Here is a 13,706-nt window from a genome sequence, read left to right on the forward strand (position 1 = left end):
AGCCCCAGCTGAAGCGAGTGGGGTATCACTCTCAGTACGCGAACGCTTCGAACTCGAAGCGTCCGATTCGTCCCCTTCACGCGGGCGAACGTTCTTGGCGTGAGGGTCGAGCGATTCGCTCGACACTGAGTCTTTACGCTTTGAGGGCGAGTCCTCCTCGCCCTCCATGTCTTCATCGTCGTCGTCGAAGTCGACGACGTCGCCGTACTTCGCCTTCTGGCGTTCGAAGTAGTCGTCGATGGAGAGATGACTCCCCATCGACTTTGCGGACTTCTTCTGAGGCGCGCTCATCGTTGAATGAGCGCGGATTTCTTCTCCAAACGCGGAGAATTGACGAATGGTCAATTCCAAAGATTGACGTGCGGGGACCCCGCGCGTCTAACCTTAAGGGGGGATGGTGTAACGGGGTTACACGTACAAGTGGCTGCAAGCCACTTGTGAATTTAACAGATAGGTTATCTGTTAAACGTTTTGGATACTTCCTCACATTGGTGTAAGACACACCGATGGATACATTGAAGTGGACCACCACAGTGAGTGGTCCACACATACCCAAAGATCCTATTGGTAGAAAGCAGCATCTTTCTACCAATCAGAGACATGCATATTAGCGGGGCTCTGACAGCCAGCCGCTGCCAACCCTTTCATAGATGATAAACAGTTTTAGCAGATTTTAGAGGAAGATCAATTTACAAACAATACAGTTCTCATTTTACCTTAAACTAGCTACTTGGAGTCTTGTCTAAGTTAACTTATATTTGTGTACTCAAATATAATTAACCTAAGTAATTACTAAGTACTTACGCTTCCTCATACACGTTGCGCAACGTGTAAGCTAAAGTAGTGAGTCAAGTTAGACCCACTACATACTGAGCGCAAGCGCCGGCGAGGGGAGGAAGATAGGACCCCGAAGGCCCGAGGCAAGCGTCGAAGAGGGGAGGCAGACAGGACCCCGTCGACTCGGCGTGGGCGCTACGCACTCAGTGACGAGACGAGCACCGCTAAAAAGATGGCCATCCGACCATTCGATGACCCGGATTTCACGTGGCCTACACTGGATGAAATCGTTTCAGCCCAGGAACGATATGTGCATACGGTAGCTAGCAAATTCTTGGTCAGAGGTGATTCTGGTCAGGGCTGGTACCACAACAAGAGACTGTGGATCCCGAGCCAATGCAACAACCTGCTTCAAAGACTCATGGTGATTGCTCATTGCGGTGCGCAAGGTCACCGCGGCCGCGCTGCTATGATGGAACACTTTCAACGTCACTTTCATGTGGACTATTTACGCAGGAAGGTGGACAGATTCCTGGCTTCCTGCCTACTGTGCCACCATGTTAAAGGTGGAAAGGTGGTACAACGTCCATGGAGTGAAACTTTCCGCTGTCATGAGCGTAATAGAGCACTGCATTGGGATTTTCTTACAGTAGGTGAATCTTTTGGCGACGACAAGTATCTACTAGTATTGAAGGATCATGCGACACACTACTGTGAACTTGTGCCGTGTGCCACGCCGTCTAGTGCGGTTGCAGTGGCTGCGATATTAGATTGGCATGGAAGATTTGGTATCCCGCCAATTTGGATCAGCGATCAAGGTACCCATTTTAAAAATGAGGTACTCGCGGAAGTTTGTAAGCGGCTCAAATGTGAGCAGAAATTTACGGTGGCCTACAGCCCATGGATCAATGGTAGCATTGAGCGTGTCAACCGTGACGTGATCCAAGTTCTCCGAGTGATGTGTCTGGAGTACAAAAAGGACATCCGAGACTGGACAATGTTTGTTCCGCTACTGAGAGCAAGCATCAACCACACACCTGTACCTTCGCTGGGCAACAAGGCACCTGTAGAGTTGTTCTGTGCACTACCACTGCCATCCCCGCTCGAGTTCTGCGTCAACTTGGAGCAGAGAGAGGTGTTGGAGTTGACTGAACAGCCCGAATTGATAGAGCAAAGCTGCAAGCGCTACGTGCTAGTGTCCAAACTATGCACAAGGCGGTCGACGAAGAACGAGATCGGCAAACTCAGCGCAACAAAAAGGCCAACGAGGTGCGAAAAGGCCAACTTTAGTGTGGGGACTACGTGCTGCGGTCTCGTGTTGACCAAAAGCACCAGGACAAACTGCTAGTCACGTGGGTTGGCCCCTACCAGATTGTGAGAGCCGATACGCACTCCTTTGTGGTCAGACACTTGGTTACGGGAGCCGAGATGAATGTGCATGGTTCTAGATTGAAGTACTATGCAGACAAGGACTTCGAAGTAACAGAAGAAGTTCGAGAACACGTAGCATCCCAAGGAATTGTCCTGGCTGTGTCTGAGTTGAAGGAGCACCGCTGGTGTCCAAGGAAAAAGGACTACGAGGTTTTAGTGGCTTGGAAAGGGTTGGAGGCGATCGAGGACTCATGGGAGACTGTACGGTCCTTATTTAAGGATATCCCAGTCTTGCTGCGGGAGTATGTGTCCCGTGCGGCAGACACAGGGTTGACAAAGTACATTGAAAGGGCATCAAGATTTGCATCAAGTTGAAGTTGCAGAGTGATTAACCGGAGTGATGATCACGGCAACGTTTACATTCGGAAAACATTCGTGCAATATTATGTCTTGGCCCGACGACACAAGTCAAGCCAGATGTGGCCAAGGCTTGACGGGGCGGTGTAGTGGCGGGCTATAGGACCAAGCCTTGTCCACGAGCACTGGGCCGCACAGAACGTGAGGCCAAGCTGGTATAGGTGTTTAGAGGACGAGGAACCTTCTAATGCTGTAGGAGATACATTGTAGCAAGATCAGTTAGTTTACATTCTACTTCGTAGGAGAGAAGCAATAGAAGAAGGTTTACCTGGAAGCGCCAGCTTCCCTCACGTGTGTTCAAGACCGGAACCCACTACAGCATCCAAGTCAACTATCCGATCCAAACCATTCGTGCGTTGAACAGTAAACTTGCCATTTCCCAGAGGCACCACCATTCGTTTGCGTCCTGCTTTCTTGTTAACATTCAAGTTAATCAAACATCGTAGAGGCAATGTGGAGAGTACCATTATCCGCTCCACGCAAATGACATGCATCTAGTGCAATTATTGGCAGACAATACTGGAGCGTGTCTGTATAAATGCCGTAAATGAGACACACACGTTTGAACTTGTTATTGTGGGTTCGCTCGAAATCTGCAATCGTTCCGGGGTTATTTACGACGAACATATCCAAGTAACTTTGAAGGATAGCTGTGTTGTAGGCTGAGAACCGATCCCTCCTGTAACTGTTCCAACACACGCCAAGCCGCATTGTAAGAAATCGTTAGCCCATAAGCACTGCGCGCCCAGTTGGCAACCAGCTTCAGACTTTTCCCGTCTCGGTTACACTCCATGCAATCTCGAGCACCTTCAACCAAGAATGCCTGGCTTACTTGGGACTGTAGCGCTGATGTAGATCCGTGTGCGCAACATGGGTGGCAGAATGAGTCTTGCCTAGATAGGTTATACGCACGACTCCTGTTTTCGCTGAGCGAGTCCGCGCAGCTAAATGGAAGGAACACTCGGCATTGGATGCGCAGACTACTTTTAAGAAGTCGCGTCGAATTAAGGGCTTATTGTGAGCAAAACCGTGAACAACGCAGTATCGCGTAACGCTAGCCTTCAGCTCCTTGATGCTGGGGAATTCCATGCCAGCGGCAAGCTCCACATCATCGTTTGCGTCCTCCACCACTAGGACTTCTTGCCTGGAAGCGAGTGGAGTGGTGGATGGGCGTCGGTTGCATGGCTGCAGGTTAGCTATTCTAATTTTAGGAGTGCCATAATTCTAAGTTTCGCAAGTCCTGACCGAATATTGTCTTTTTCACCCAAATTTGTAGAACCTGGATAGAAATGGGGAGCGTTCAGAATCGATTCGAACCGATTTTTGACCAATCAGAGGTGGCTTAGGACGCGCACTTCACTTTGCATTCTTCTAGTAATGAGCACAGCAACTCCGGTGCAGCGCAGCTCTCCTCGACGCGTTTCGCTCGATGCTAACACACCCAACCAAGACCAGGCAGCCCAAATCACCAATCGTCGGTTCTCGCCGTACCAGAGCCGAAGTCCACACCAAGTGAGGAGAAGCCCACGTCTCGAGCAGCAGCGAGAGGAAGTTTCCTCGCACGATCCGTTGATCAAACTCTCAGTCGATGTGCGATTGAAGAACGCTGTTAATCAGCGTCTATCATCGGCAGGGCGGTTGGGTACGCACAGAATTCATTGTGACACATGGGACGAGGTGAAGACCAGGCTTTGGGACATCATCCAGCGCGAGTTGAAGCCTCTGGCTGTTCTGGATGGAACCCCACCATCCTGGAAAGCTGATGAGCATGAGCCAGCGATCGAGATGTTCGAGAAGTACACTTCGATGAGGATGAACACCAAGGTACTGGATCCATGGACAAGAGAGAAAGGTCGCCGATATCTGTCCAAAAACAAGGATGAATCGGTATTGTTTTCCGTCTACAAGTACGGTAACGAGATATCAACTGTTAGTCAGCTTGCGGAATTTGAAGAACAGTGCATTGGTCCTGCTGCAACTGACCGAGGAGGCGCTGCGACGGAAGAACTTCATCAACTCATGATCACTACACTGAAGGAGAAATGGGGCAGTACGTTCACAGCACATGACATGTCGTGGCGTCTGTGGGCTTCTCTCATTTTGAAAAAACCAAGACCTCTCTGTCCAAGTGCTGCAGACAGCCATCGTGTCGATGAACCAGATGCTGGAGAACCATTTGGATGTGATTGAGGCAATGGGCGATGATGTAGTGATACAACCAGATAGAATGGACGTCACGTCCGCATTGGCCGCCATTCCGAATCAAGAGGACGTCGACCATGACTAGCACAACCAGTTCTTGCTCAGAATAAGCTCGAAAGCTAAATTACATCTCTACTACACTAGTTCAGTCTTCTCCACTTGAGCACTCGTCGTCATAATCAGGATCACCTCGCTCTGAAAACTCCAGCAAGTCGTTCACAGCGAATTGCTCAGCTCGCGGTGTGCTTACGTACTCGTCCCCCAGAGCCGACATAGGGTTAATCTCACCGGTAACACTCCACCCACAGTGCTCGAAAATGTAGGTCATGTCGAAGTCTTGGAACTGCTGGAGCACATTTGCAATGAGAACAGCTTGGTTTTGCTTGGAACCCTCCACATATTGTCGCTTGAACGCCTTCTTAATCAAGCCAAACAGGTACTCGATGGGGTTGTAGAATGGACAGTATGCAGGAAGAAAGATGGGAATTATCCCTAGCGACCGCAGGTAGTAAACAATGTCAGGGTGGCAATGGATCTTGGCACCGTCCAGAATCCACACGGAGCCGCTTCCTGGGTACTGGTGCACAGTTTTCCCAGAATGGGCATGCATACAACATTACTCAACAAACTTGGAGCGGTCAAATGTCCCGTCCGAGTGGAATGTTTCCACGAGGCCATCCGCATAGATAAAGCAAAGCAATGACACGCGTGCCTTCCGATTGAACTCACCACGAAACGCTAGTTTCTTTCCCTTCGAGCAGTAACCACGCGAGCGCAGCATGCCCCTGTTGTCAAAGCTAACATCATCGAGGAATTGAATATTCATTTGACACCACTTAATCGTGCTCAGCTCCAGCGTAAAACGCACAATGTCGTTGATCCTGATGTTCATCGCCCGTCGCTCAAGAACTTTCCATGTAAGACCATGCTGCTGCAGTGCCCTCCACACCGTAGAAATTGAAATAAAGCGTGTAAACTTTTCTTCAAATGCAGCTTTCGCTTCATCGAGAAACGCAACCGTGTTCCTTGTGTAGAAGTCCAGCAGCCACTCTTGCTGCTCTACCGTGAATCGGCTAGTCTGTTTAGTAGAGCGTCGCTGGTAGTCATTGTCAGACTCGAAACGCTGGACCCAGTTTGAAATGGTGTTGATGTGCTTGTTGTAGATCGTTGCCAGTTGTTGTTTTGACAGGCCCAGATAGAAGTAACCATAGAGAGCATGCATGATGGTGTTTGTCGACGCGTGGTGGCCATTGACTGCTTGCTGAATGCTTGTCATCGTCGTCGGTTAGCTATCTGAGGTGCACTTCGGCCGACCCAAGCAGCCTCACCAATTCCACAAATGCAGCTCGGCCAACTCCAGCTGCAGTAATAGTGCAGCGCGGGCGACACCAGGAGCTCCAACAGTACAGCGCGTCGACTCCAGCAGCGGCAACAATGCAGCTCGGCCGATTACAGCAACTCCAAAGCTCCAGCAAGTCCACGAGGTGCAGCTAAGTCGACCCCAACAGCTGCAGCGGGGGACAGCTTGACCGACTTCAGCAGCGGCAAAACGTTTACGACTGGCGATACAGCCGACTCCAGCAGCGGCAACAAGTCCACGGTGTGCAGCTCGGGCGCCTCCAGCAGTGACCACTACTTCACGAGGTGCGGGTTGGACGGCTTCAGCAGCTCCAGCAACTCCACGGAGTGCGGGCCAGCAGCTCATGGGATGGCTCGGCCGGGGTGGTGGCTACACTGAGAACGCTGGCAAGTGACTTCTGATTGGCTGAATATCGCCTGAATCGATTCGAAATCGATTCGTGAAATCGATTCGATTCAGGGCATCCTCACAATTTCGAATGAAACTCACAATAGCAAACGCCTGACCGAATTGCAAATTCCCAATCAAACACCTGACCAAATTGCAAATTCCCCTTCCTATACTGCACCCACCCACAACACTATTGACCATGGAGGCCGACGCGATGGAGACGCAGATGGAGCAGCAGCAGCAGCAGGACAAGACGCTGGCGCAGCTGTTCCAGGAGCGGCGGCTGCAGGACGCGATGCAGGCGATGCGTGCCTGGGACTCTGGCAAGCTGCAGGTGGAGCTGGCGCTGGCCTTCGCGTCGGTGGCGCACGCGCCCTCGGCCTTCCTGCAGTGCGCGCAGCTCTACGCGCAGCTGCCGGACAAGGAGCTGCCGGCCATCGCGCACTGGGTGGAGGCGGCCGTGGGCTGCATCAGGTCCAGCGCCGACCCGCAGATCTCGCAGGCCGACAGCCGCCTGGCCGGCGCCATGCTGCCGGCCTTCAAGCGCTCGCGCATGCCGTTCGTGGCCGACTTCGCGCTGGCCTACAGGGTGGACGTGGAGGCGCTCACGGCCTTCTGCGAGCTGCTCATCAGGATCCGCGTGGGGCTGGCCGCGCACTTCATGGAGTGCGTCAAGATGAAGCACCTGCTGCCCACGGAGCGGGTGCTGGAGGCCGTGATCAAGCAGAAGGACTTCCGCACGGGCGACATGTTCGTCAAGGGCCAGCGAGACAAGCAGCAGCAGTTCGTGCAGATGCTCATCGATCGCAACGTGCAGGACAAAGTCATCAAGAAGCGCCTGTCGCTCTTCAAGCTCAAAGCCAGTGCCTTCCCAGTCTACTTCGAACGGTGCGCGGCAGTGGGCGGTTGGTGGGGGCGTTGGTTGAGCTCATAGTTTACTGGGTGGTGCGTTCTGTGGGCAGGCGACAGAAAGCCACGCTGCGGTTTCTCGTCTACTCGAAGGAGTATGAGCAAGCGCTGCAGTTTGTCGAGAGCTCCGAGGCTCTCAAGCTGTACGCGTGCAGGATGATCATCCGACATGCTGGTCCGACGGATCCTGCCACGAAGCAGTTTATTTTCCGAGCGGGGCTGGCTGAACAGTTCCTGGAGGTTGACACCAGCGCAGAGGACGGAAAGAGCTTCAAGGACAACGACGACATGGCTCCGCTCGATACGTGCCTCTCGCTAGTTGACACCATCGGTGAAGCCAACATTATCTTTGTGGATACGCCGATGGCATTGCAGGCGTGTGTTGACCACCTCATGGCGCAGCCGGTTATTGGTTTCGACTCGGAGTGGAAGGCAGTGCACATTTCGGCGGACGCTGAGGATTCCCCAGCGAAATGCGCACTCGTGCAGCTCGCCTCTCGTGAGAAGGCGTTTGTCGTGGACGTGCTGGCGCTCTGCGATCACGGACGTCTCCTGGCTCCTCTCTTCCAGTCAGACTCTGTGGTAAAGCTGGGCTTCGACACGAGAGGCGACGTGAAGGCGCTCCGCCCATTTCTGTCGGGAGTCTACGCCACCGAGTACGTCATGTCGATGCTGGTGGACCTGCAGGCTGTCACGAGGAAGCTCCCTGTACTTAATGAAAGTGCCGCAGTTTCAAACGGCAAGTTGAAGCCTAGCGACGACGAAGTCGACGGCAGTGCGAACAGCTCCGCAGCAAACAGCGAGGCGTCGGGGTCCGACTCGAAGCCCAGGAAGTGGAAGAACAAGCGCAGCAAGACTGGCCCGCACGATGCCTCCGCCAAGTCTTCTCGCCTGGGGCTCACAGCCATCGCAGAAACGTACTTGGGTCTGCCTCTGGACAAGCGAGCGCGCATGTCGGACTGGGAGCGTCGCCCCCTCACACCAGCTCAGCTGCAGTACGCCGCGCTGGACGCGCACGTTCTCGTCCAGATCTACTACAAGATGCGGGAACAGCACCCCGCCGACACGTTCGAGCCGGTCTTTAGCCGATGCACACAGAAGCATGTCAAGTAATGCCGTTCCGTTGCTGAACTAGTATTAACACTTAGGTAGATGCTAGGGTCAAGTTGAAGTGGCCCATGCGCAAAACAAAGCGTACTTCAGGGGACCGCACTTCTTGCAGTATTATAGCTCCGACATGGCCGCCACCTGGCGCGGACTTGCGCTGGCCGATGCGTCCGGCGCGCTGACGCCCGACGGCGCGCGGCTGCTGGAGCAGGAGCTGGGCGAGGAGCGACTGGCCGTCGTGACGCTGCTGGGGCCTCCGTCCACGCGCGCGGCCAGGCGCGAGCTGGCGGCCAAGCTGCTGGGCCAGGAGGACGCGGCCGCGCATTCCGCCGGCGACGCCGCCCTCGTGCTGCTGGCCAGTGTCGCGCACGCCGACGAGGACTTCCACGTGCTGCTGCTGGACGCCGACGCGTCCGCCAGCGCGCGCTCCGGCCTGGAGCAGCTGAGCGGGGCGCTGTGCGCGCTGTCGTCGCTGGTTGTGTCGTGCTACGACGAGATCGGGTCCACGCAGTGCTTGGCGCCCTTCCTGCCGCAGTTCCAGTCGCTGTTCCAGACGCTGGCGAGGGAGTTCGCCTCCATGGAGGCCTTCGAGCTGCTGCCAAAGCTGCTGAGCGTCGACTGGTCCCCCGGCCGCTCGCTGGCGGACAAGCTGGCGGACGCCGAGCAGCAGAGGGCGGACGCCAGCGTCGAAGCGCTCGAGAGCCTCATCAAGTTCAAGCGGGCGGGGATCTTCTACCCGCGCAGCATCGCGTCCATGAGCTTCGACGAGTTCTGCGGGGCGCACGCGACTGTCAAGAGGCTGTTCGGGCTGGAGATGACGGGGGACATGCTGAGCGCGCTCCTGCGCAAGCTCTCGCAGCAGGTGCTGGAGCAGGACCCGCTGGACTTTGGGACCGCCTGGGACGACTTTGTGGAGGACAGGTGCCGGGTGCTCGCGGAGGACGCGCTCAACACGTACGTGGACTGTGTGCACCCGTCGGTCCTCGAGCACCCGCCCATGGAGCTGGACGCGTTCAAGCAGCTGCACGAGGAGATCTGGCGGCTGAGCATGGACGTCTACCACTCGGCGAGCAAGTACAAGTCGTCGCGCCACCGTACTGTACGCACCAAGCTGAAGGCTGACATTCGGGCCCACTATGAGGCCGAGCTGGCCGTCCTAACGCAGAAGTCGAGAGAATACTGCCAAGAGCTGCGGCAGACTCTGTGGGCAGAGCTGTTTGCGCGCGCTACGCACACGCGCGATGGTAACACATTCGCTGCAATGCTGGCTGCGATCCAAGAGTTTGACAAAGAGTTCAACGAGAAAGCGCGCGGCCCAGAGAAAGCAGCCGTACTCCGCAACTTTTACCAGAACGAGGCAATTCAGGCCTTTCAACAGCTCGAAAATGTTGTGACGCAGCAGTTGAGCGAGTCTCGCTTGGAGGAACTGCGGCAGCAGCTTGAAAAGGACTTCGCAGACAAGAAAGAGGCTCTCGTCGAGCACTTCAAGCAGGAAGAAGCACAACTTCGCGCTGGCATGGCGCGCGACACGGAGACAATGCAGAAGATGCACGAAGCCAAGGCCGCTCGAGTGAAAATCGATGGCAGCGAGACCAAACGACTGCGCGACGAGCTGAGTGACTTGAAGCGCCAGAATGTTGATCTGCAAGAGAAGGCGATTGTCCTGGAACACTCTCAGCAGGACGCAACGAACCAGAAGGCAGTGCTTGCGACAACAGTGGATGAACTAGAACTCGCTGTACGGCGCGAGATGGCGAATCGTACCGAGTTAGTTGATACATTGGCATTGACAATAAAAAACTCCGAGGAAAAGGAGAAGGCACTGAGCGAGAAGGTTGCGGAGCTTCAGCTCGAGCTGGGTGAAAAGACATTCCGGGTCGAGGGCGAGTTACAGGACCTCACGCAGCAGCTGCGAAAGACGAACGAGGTAAGGTGCCATTGCATTTGTGAGATAGAGATCGAGTCTCTCACGTCACATCGTTTTTTTCTGCTATGATTCTGCTTATACAGGAAAAAGAAGAACTCCAGAAGAAGCTGAATGAGTTTTTCTTGAAGGTAACAGCGTTGCCGGAGTCTCTGCAGCAGCATCTCTTCTGCATGGAAGGCGATGGTCAAGTTGATTTTGCAGACGCGCTTACGAGCTTCATGAGCCAATAGAGAACTACATGTAGTCCAAGTTTGCGAAGGAGAAATAGAGTTCACGCAGCCACGCAGAACGTCGTGGACCTTTCCACAGCTGCGTCAACCGGATCAGCTGTGTGGTGGGCCTTCATTTTGTCGTACATTTAAAGTAGTACTTATGCATCCAGCGCAGCGTAAAGAAGTTAGCTCGTGTTAGCGGACAGCGATCCAAGTACGTCTTCGCAAGAATGGTACGTTTTCTCATTCCCTACCATTTTTGCCATCACCGCTCTCAATGTACTTATTTGAGTTCGCAAGGACACCAGGAACGTTCAAGGTCGTTGCGACGGCTTGTAGGTCAACTAGTGCTGCTATGACGCACTTAGTGGCGTCACCTTTGGAGGAATGGGCGAAGTACTTGACCACTTCGTCGGACTGGAACAGAGGAGCCACGATGTGGCCCTGGGTATCCAACGCCTGAACGTCGGTCACAAATGCTTTATCGCGAGAGGCCAGTTGGATAAGCGCGCACGAAGCCACAGAATCGGTTGGTGCCGCACACGCGCGAATCGCCCTCCACTCCGCGTCGAATCCAATGACTGCTTGCTTTATGAGATACCGGGTGCAAGATCCGGGGTGTCCACAAACTCAATGTTTTCCTCGCCGATGGCATCAACCAGCCACAAGCAGGTGTCTAGTTGCGATCGTCCTTGTTCTCGAAAGTCTTGTCTTCATCTCCGCTGGTATCAACATCCGGGAAGTTTTGCATGAGCCCCGTTCGAAACACGAACTGTTTAGTGGCAGTGTCCGCGGCCTGCGTGCTGGATGATCGTTTTACACGCGCGAAACTTGAGGCCCTGCGAGTTGTCGACGAACTTGAGAGCTTGTTCATACTCCTTCGAATAGATGGGGAAATGCACTGTGGCTTTCTGCTGACTGCCAGCGAACACGGTTAGCCAGCTTATCAGTGGACTGTTAGAGCAAAGTGGAGGTCGTTGCACGTGCTGCTCCAAGTAGATCAGGAAGTTGCTCGCCTCCAACTTGAAGCGCGCGAGTCGCTACTTGGTCATTTTGTTGTGGCCTCTGCAGCCGATGAGCTTCTGCACGAACTGTCGCTGGTGCTCGCGGTTGTCCGCCACAAACATGTCGCCCGAGATGAAGTCTCTGTGCTTGATGGCTGCGTCCAGCACAACTTCGAGCGGCAGCAGTTGCTTCATCCACCGCCTTGCGCATCGGACCGTTGAGTAGCTGCAGGTAAAATGAGGTGAGCGCATGAGACTCCATTCGATAGGCGAGCGTGAACTCGGTCTCGTGCTGCATGTTGGCACACTGGAAGGCCGGGAGTAAGGAGCCAACGAACTAGCTATCGGGCTGAGGGATCTGCGCGGCGTTGATGCTGGCCACGGCCGCCTTGGCCCACTCAACCATGAGCGCCGCGTTGCTGCCTGGCTGGCGACTATACACGTTGAAGAAGGCGGAGGGCGCCCAGGGCACGTGCGCGAAGGCCCCGAGATCTCCGCGTGGCGTCCCATTGGCAGAGGCTGTAGACGGCGTCAGGTACCCGCAGCTTGGCGTCTGCTAGTTGATAAAGCTTGGTGGCGGCTGTGACGCTGCGAGATGCGGGAGCTGGGGAAGGACCCGCTCACGTGGGTACGTGCCGCTCTCCTCTGTGTCTGAGTGCTGCACGGCTCACGGTCTTCGTCGTTGATCGCCCCTGCCAGAGTTTCGTGAAGCTGTTCGGGCTGCAGGTGGCGCGCGACCTGCGCGAGTTCCGGGGGCTGCCGGCGAGTCACGCGTGGCGGTGGAAGACGGCGGGGCTCTGGCGCGCGCGGCTGCTGACCAAGGCGCAGTGCAGCGGGGTCGTCGTGTCCGTCGTGGAGCGCGCAGACCGCGGTGAGGCCTAGAGACGCAGAGACCACGCGGGAAGACACGGACTAACGCGTCCGAGTGCTGCAGTGGAGCTGCTGGTGGACGACGGCACGGCGCTCGTCAAGGCGGTGCTGTGGGGGGAGGGCGTGCAGCCCCCGGCGGCGCTGGGAGACCTCGTCCACGTGGAGGGCAAGCTCAACGTGGACAGGAACTGGGACGCCGTCGACGCGTCCGTGCAGCAACCAACGAGCTCTGTCCCTCGTACCGACAGCTCACTCACTATTGCTCTGGTTGCTGCTGTGTGTGGAAGGTCTCGGGAGCTGCGCGTTCTCCGCGTGTCCAAGGTCGAGGACCCGAACGAGGAGCTGCTGCATTGGGCCCAAGTGGTGGAGCTGTCGCAGAGCTATTACTCCTCTGGCGGCGATGCCCTGGAAGCAGCGCCGAAACCGAGCGACCACGGCACGGGAGGGGAGGCCCAGTGGGAGGACATCGCTGCTGAGGCGTTCTTCAGCTTGTCTGTAGCTCCCAGCAGCAGGGACCAGTTTCTAGGCCGAAGCGACCGCCACCCCCACGACGACATCCTGCTGCGGACGCTGGAATCCTTGCTTGAACGACAGAAGGCGAGCGGGGCCAATGAGGTCGCTGACATCACCTTCGGGGTCCAGCTTGCTGCAGCTGAGCGTGACGCGGGTGTAAGTGTAGTTGGCTCTACTCGATCACCCGCGTTCCCTCACTAACTCGCCGTTGTTTTCGACTCCTTCTGACGGCAGACAAGTGACCACGATGCTCCAAACACGAAAAGCCAGCGGGTGCGAGCGCTGCAGTACGCCTTCCGGAAGCTTCGTCGGGCGGGGCTCCTGTTCTTGGAGGACGAGGACGAGGACCGCCATATCTTGCTGAGCTTCGAGGCAGTTCTCAAGCCTGCGCTGCTGCAGATTTTGCAGGGTGCGTTACCGATGAACATTGGTTCTGCAAAGATTGATCACTGACATTGTTTGCTTAGGTTACTCGCTAGGTCGCTCTGTTGCAGAAGTCGCAGACGCAGTACTGGTCCAGGAGCGATTCAAGTGCATCTCGCTGCAGTGGATCGAGACCGGCCTCGAGCATCTTCTAGCGTCCCGATTAATAGTTCAGAGAGAAGTTTCACAGCTATTCTTTATCAAGTGATGAATGGTAGAGACCT

General features: G+C 55.2%; 6 protein-coding genes across 6 annotated transcripts; 3 read left to right on the forward strand and 3 right to left on the reverse strand.

The window, feature by feature from the left end:
* Positions 1 to 4,912: 4,912 nt before the first annotated feature.
* Positions 4,913 to 5,377, reverse strand: IUM83_14414 (Serine/threonine-protein kinase rio2; the record flags this gene model as incomplete). The annotated part of the gene is made up of 1 exon (XM_067939159.1): positions 4,913 to 5,377. One exon carries the CDS (start codon positions 5,375 to 5,377, stop codon positions 4,913 to 4,915), a length of 465 nt encoding a protein of 154 aa, XP_067787664.1.
* Positions 5,378 to 5,558: 181 nt separating this feature from the next.
* Positions 5,559 to 6,098, reverse strand: IUM83_14415 (Serine/threonine-protein kinase; the record flags this gene model as incomplete). Its single annotated transcript, XM_067939160.1, has 3 exons — positions 5,559 to 5,564; positions 5,636 to 6,028; positions 6,096 to 6,098. 3 exons carry the CDS (start codon positions 6,096 to 6,098, stop codon positions 5,559 to 5,561), a joined length of 402 nt encoding a protein of 133 aa, XP_067787665.1.
* A 618-nt stretch (positions 6,099 to 6,716) lies between these two features.
* IUM83_14416 (putative uclease mut-7) lies at positions 6,717 to 8,539 on the forward strand (the record flags this gene model as incomplete). The annotated part of the gene is made up of 2 exons (XM_067939161.1): positions 6,717 to 7,405; positions 7,480 to 8,539. 2 exons carry the CDS (start codon positions 6,717 to 6,719, stop codon positions 8,537 to 8,539), a joined length of 1,749 nt encoding a protein of 582 aa, XP_067787666.1.
* A 124-nt stretch (positions 8,540 to 8,663) lies between these two features.
* Positions 8,664 to 10,690, forward strand: IUM83_14417 (uncharacterized protein; the record flags this gene model as incomplete). Its single annotated transcript, XM_067939162.1, has 2 exons — positions 8,664 to 10,460; positions 10,544 to 10,690. 2 exons carry the CDS (start codon positions 8,664 to 8,666, stop codon positions 10,688 to 10,690), a joined length of 1,944 nt encoding a protein of 647 aa, XP_067787782.1.
* A 1,022-nt stretch (positions 10,691 to 11,712) lies between these two features.
* IUM83_14418 (putative uclease mut-7) lies at positions 11,713 to 12,082 on the reverse strand (the record flags this gene model as incomplete). Its single annotated transcript, XM_067939163.1, has 2 exons — positions 11,713 to 11,902; positions 12,015 to 12,082. The coding sequence occupies 2 exons, from the start codon at positions 12,080 to 12,082 to the stop codon at positions 11,713 to 11,715; spliced, it is 258 nt and encodes an 85-aa protein (XP_067787658.1).
* A 189-nt stretch (positions 12,083 to 12,271) lies between these two features.
* Positions 12,272 to 13,690, forward strand: IUM83_14419 (Nucleic acid-binding, OB-fold; the record flags this gene model as incomplete). Its single annotated transcript, XM_067939164.1, has 6 exons — positions 12,272 to 12,304; positions 12,376 to 12,547; positions 12,611 to 12,752; positions 12,834 to 13,215; positions 13,294 to 13,468; positions 13,527 to 13,690. The coding sequence occupies 6 exons, from the start codon at positions 12,272 to 12,274 to the stop codon at positions 13,688 to 13,690; spliced, it is 1,068 nt and encodes a 355-aa protein (XP_067787659.1).
* Between the last annotated feature and the right edge of the window lie 16 nt (positions 13,691 to 13,706).

Source organism: Phytophthora cinnamomi (genome assembly GCF_018691715.1).
Source record: "Phytophthora cinnamomi strain GKB4 chromosome Unknown Contig58, whole genome shotgun sequence".
NCBI classification, from domain to species: Eukaryota; Oomycota; class Peronosporomycetes; order Peronosporales; family Peronosporaceae; genus Phytophthora; species Phytophthora cinnamomi.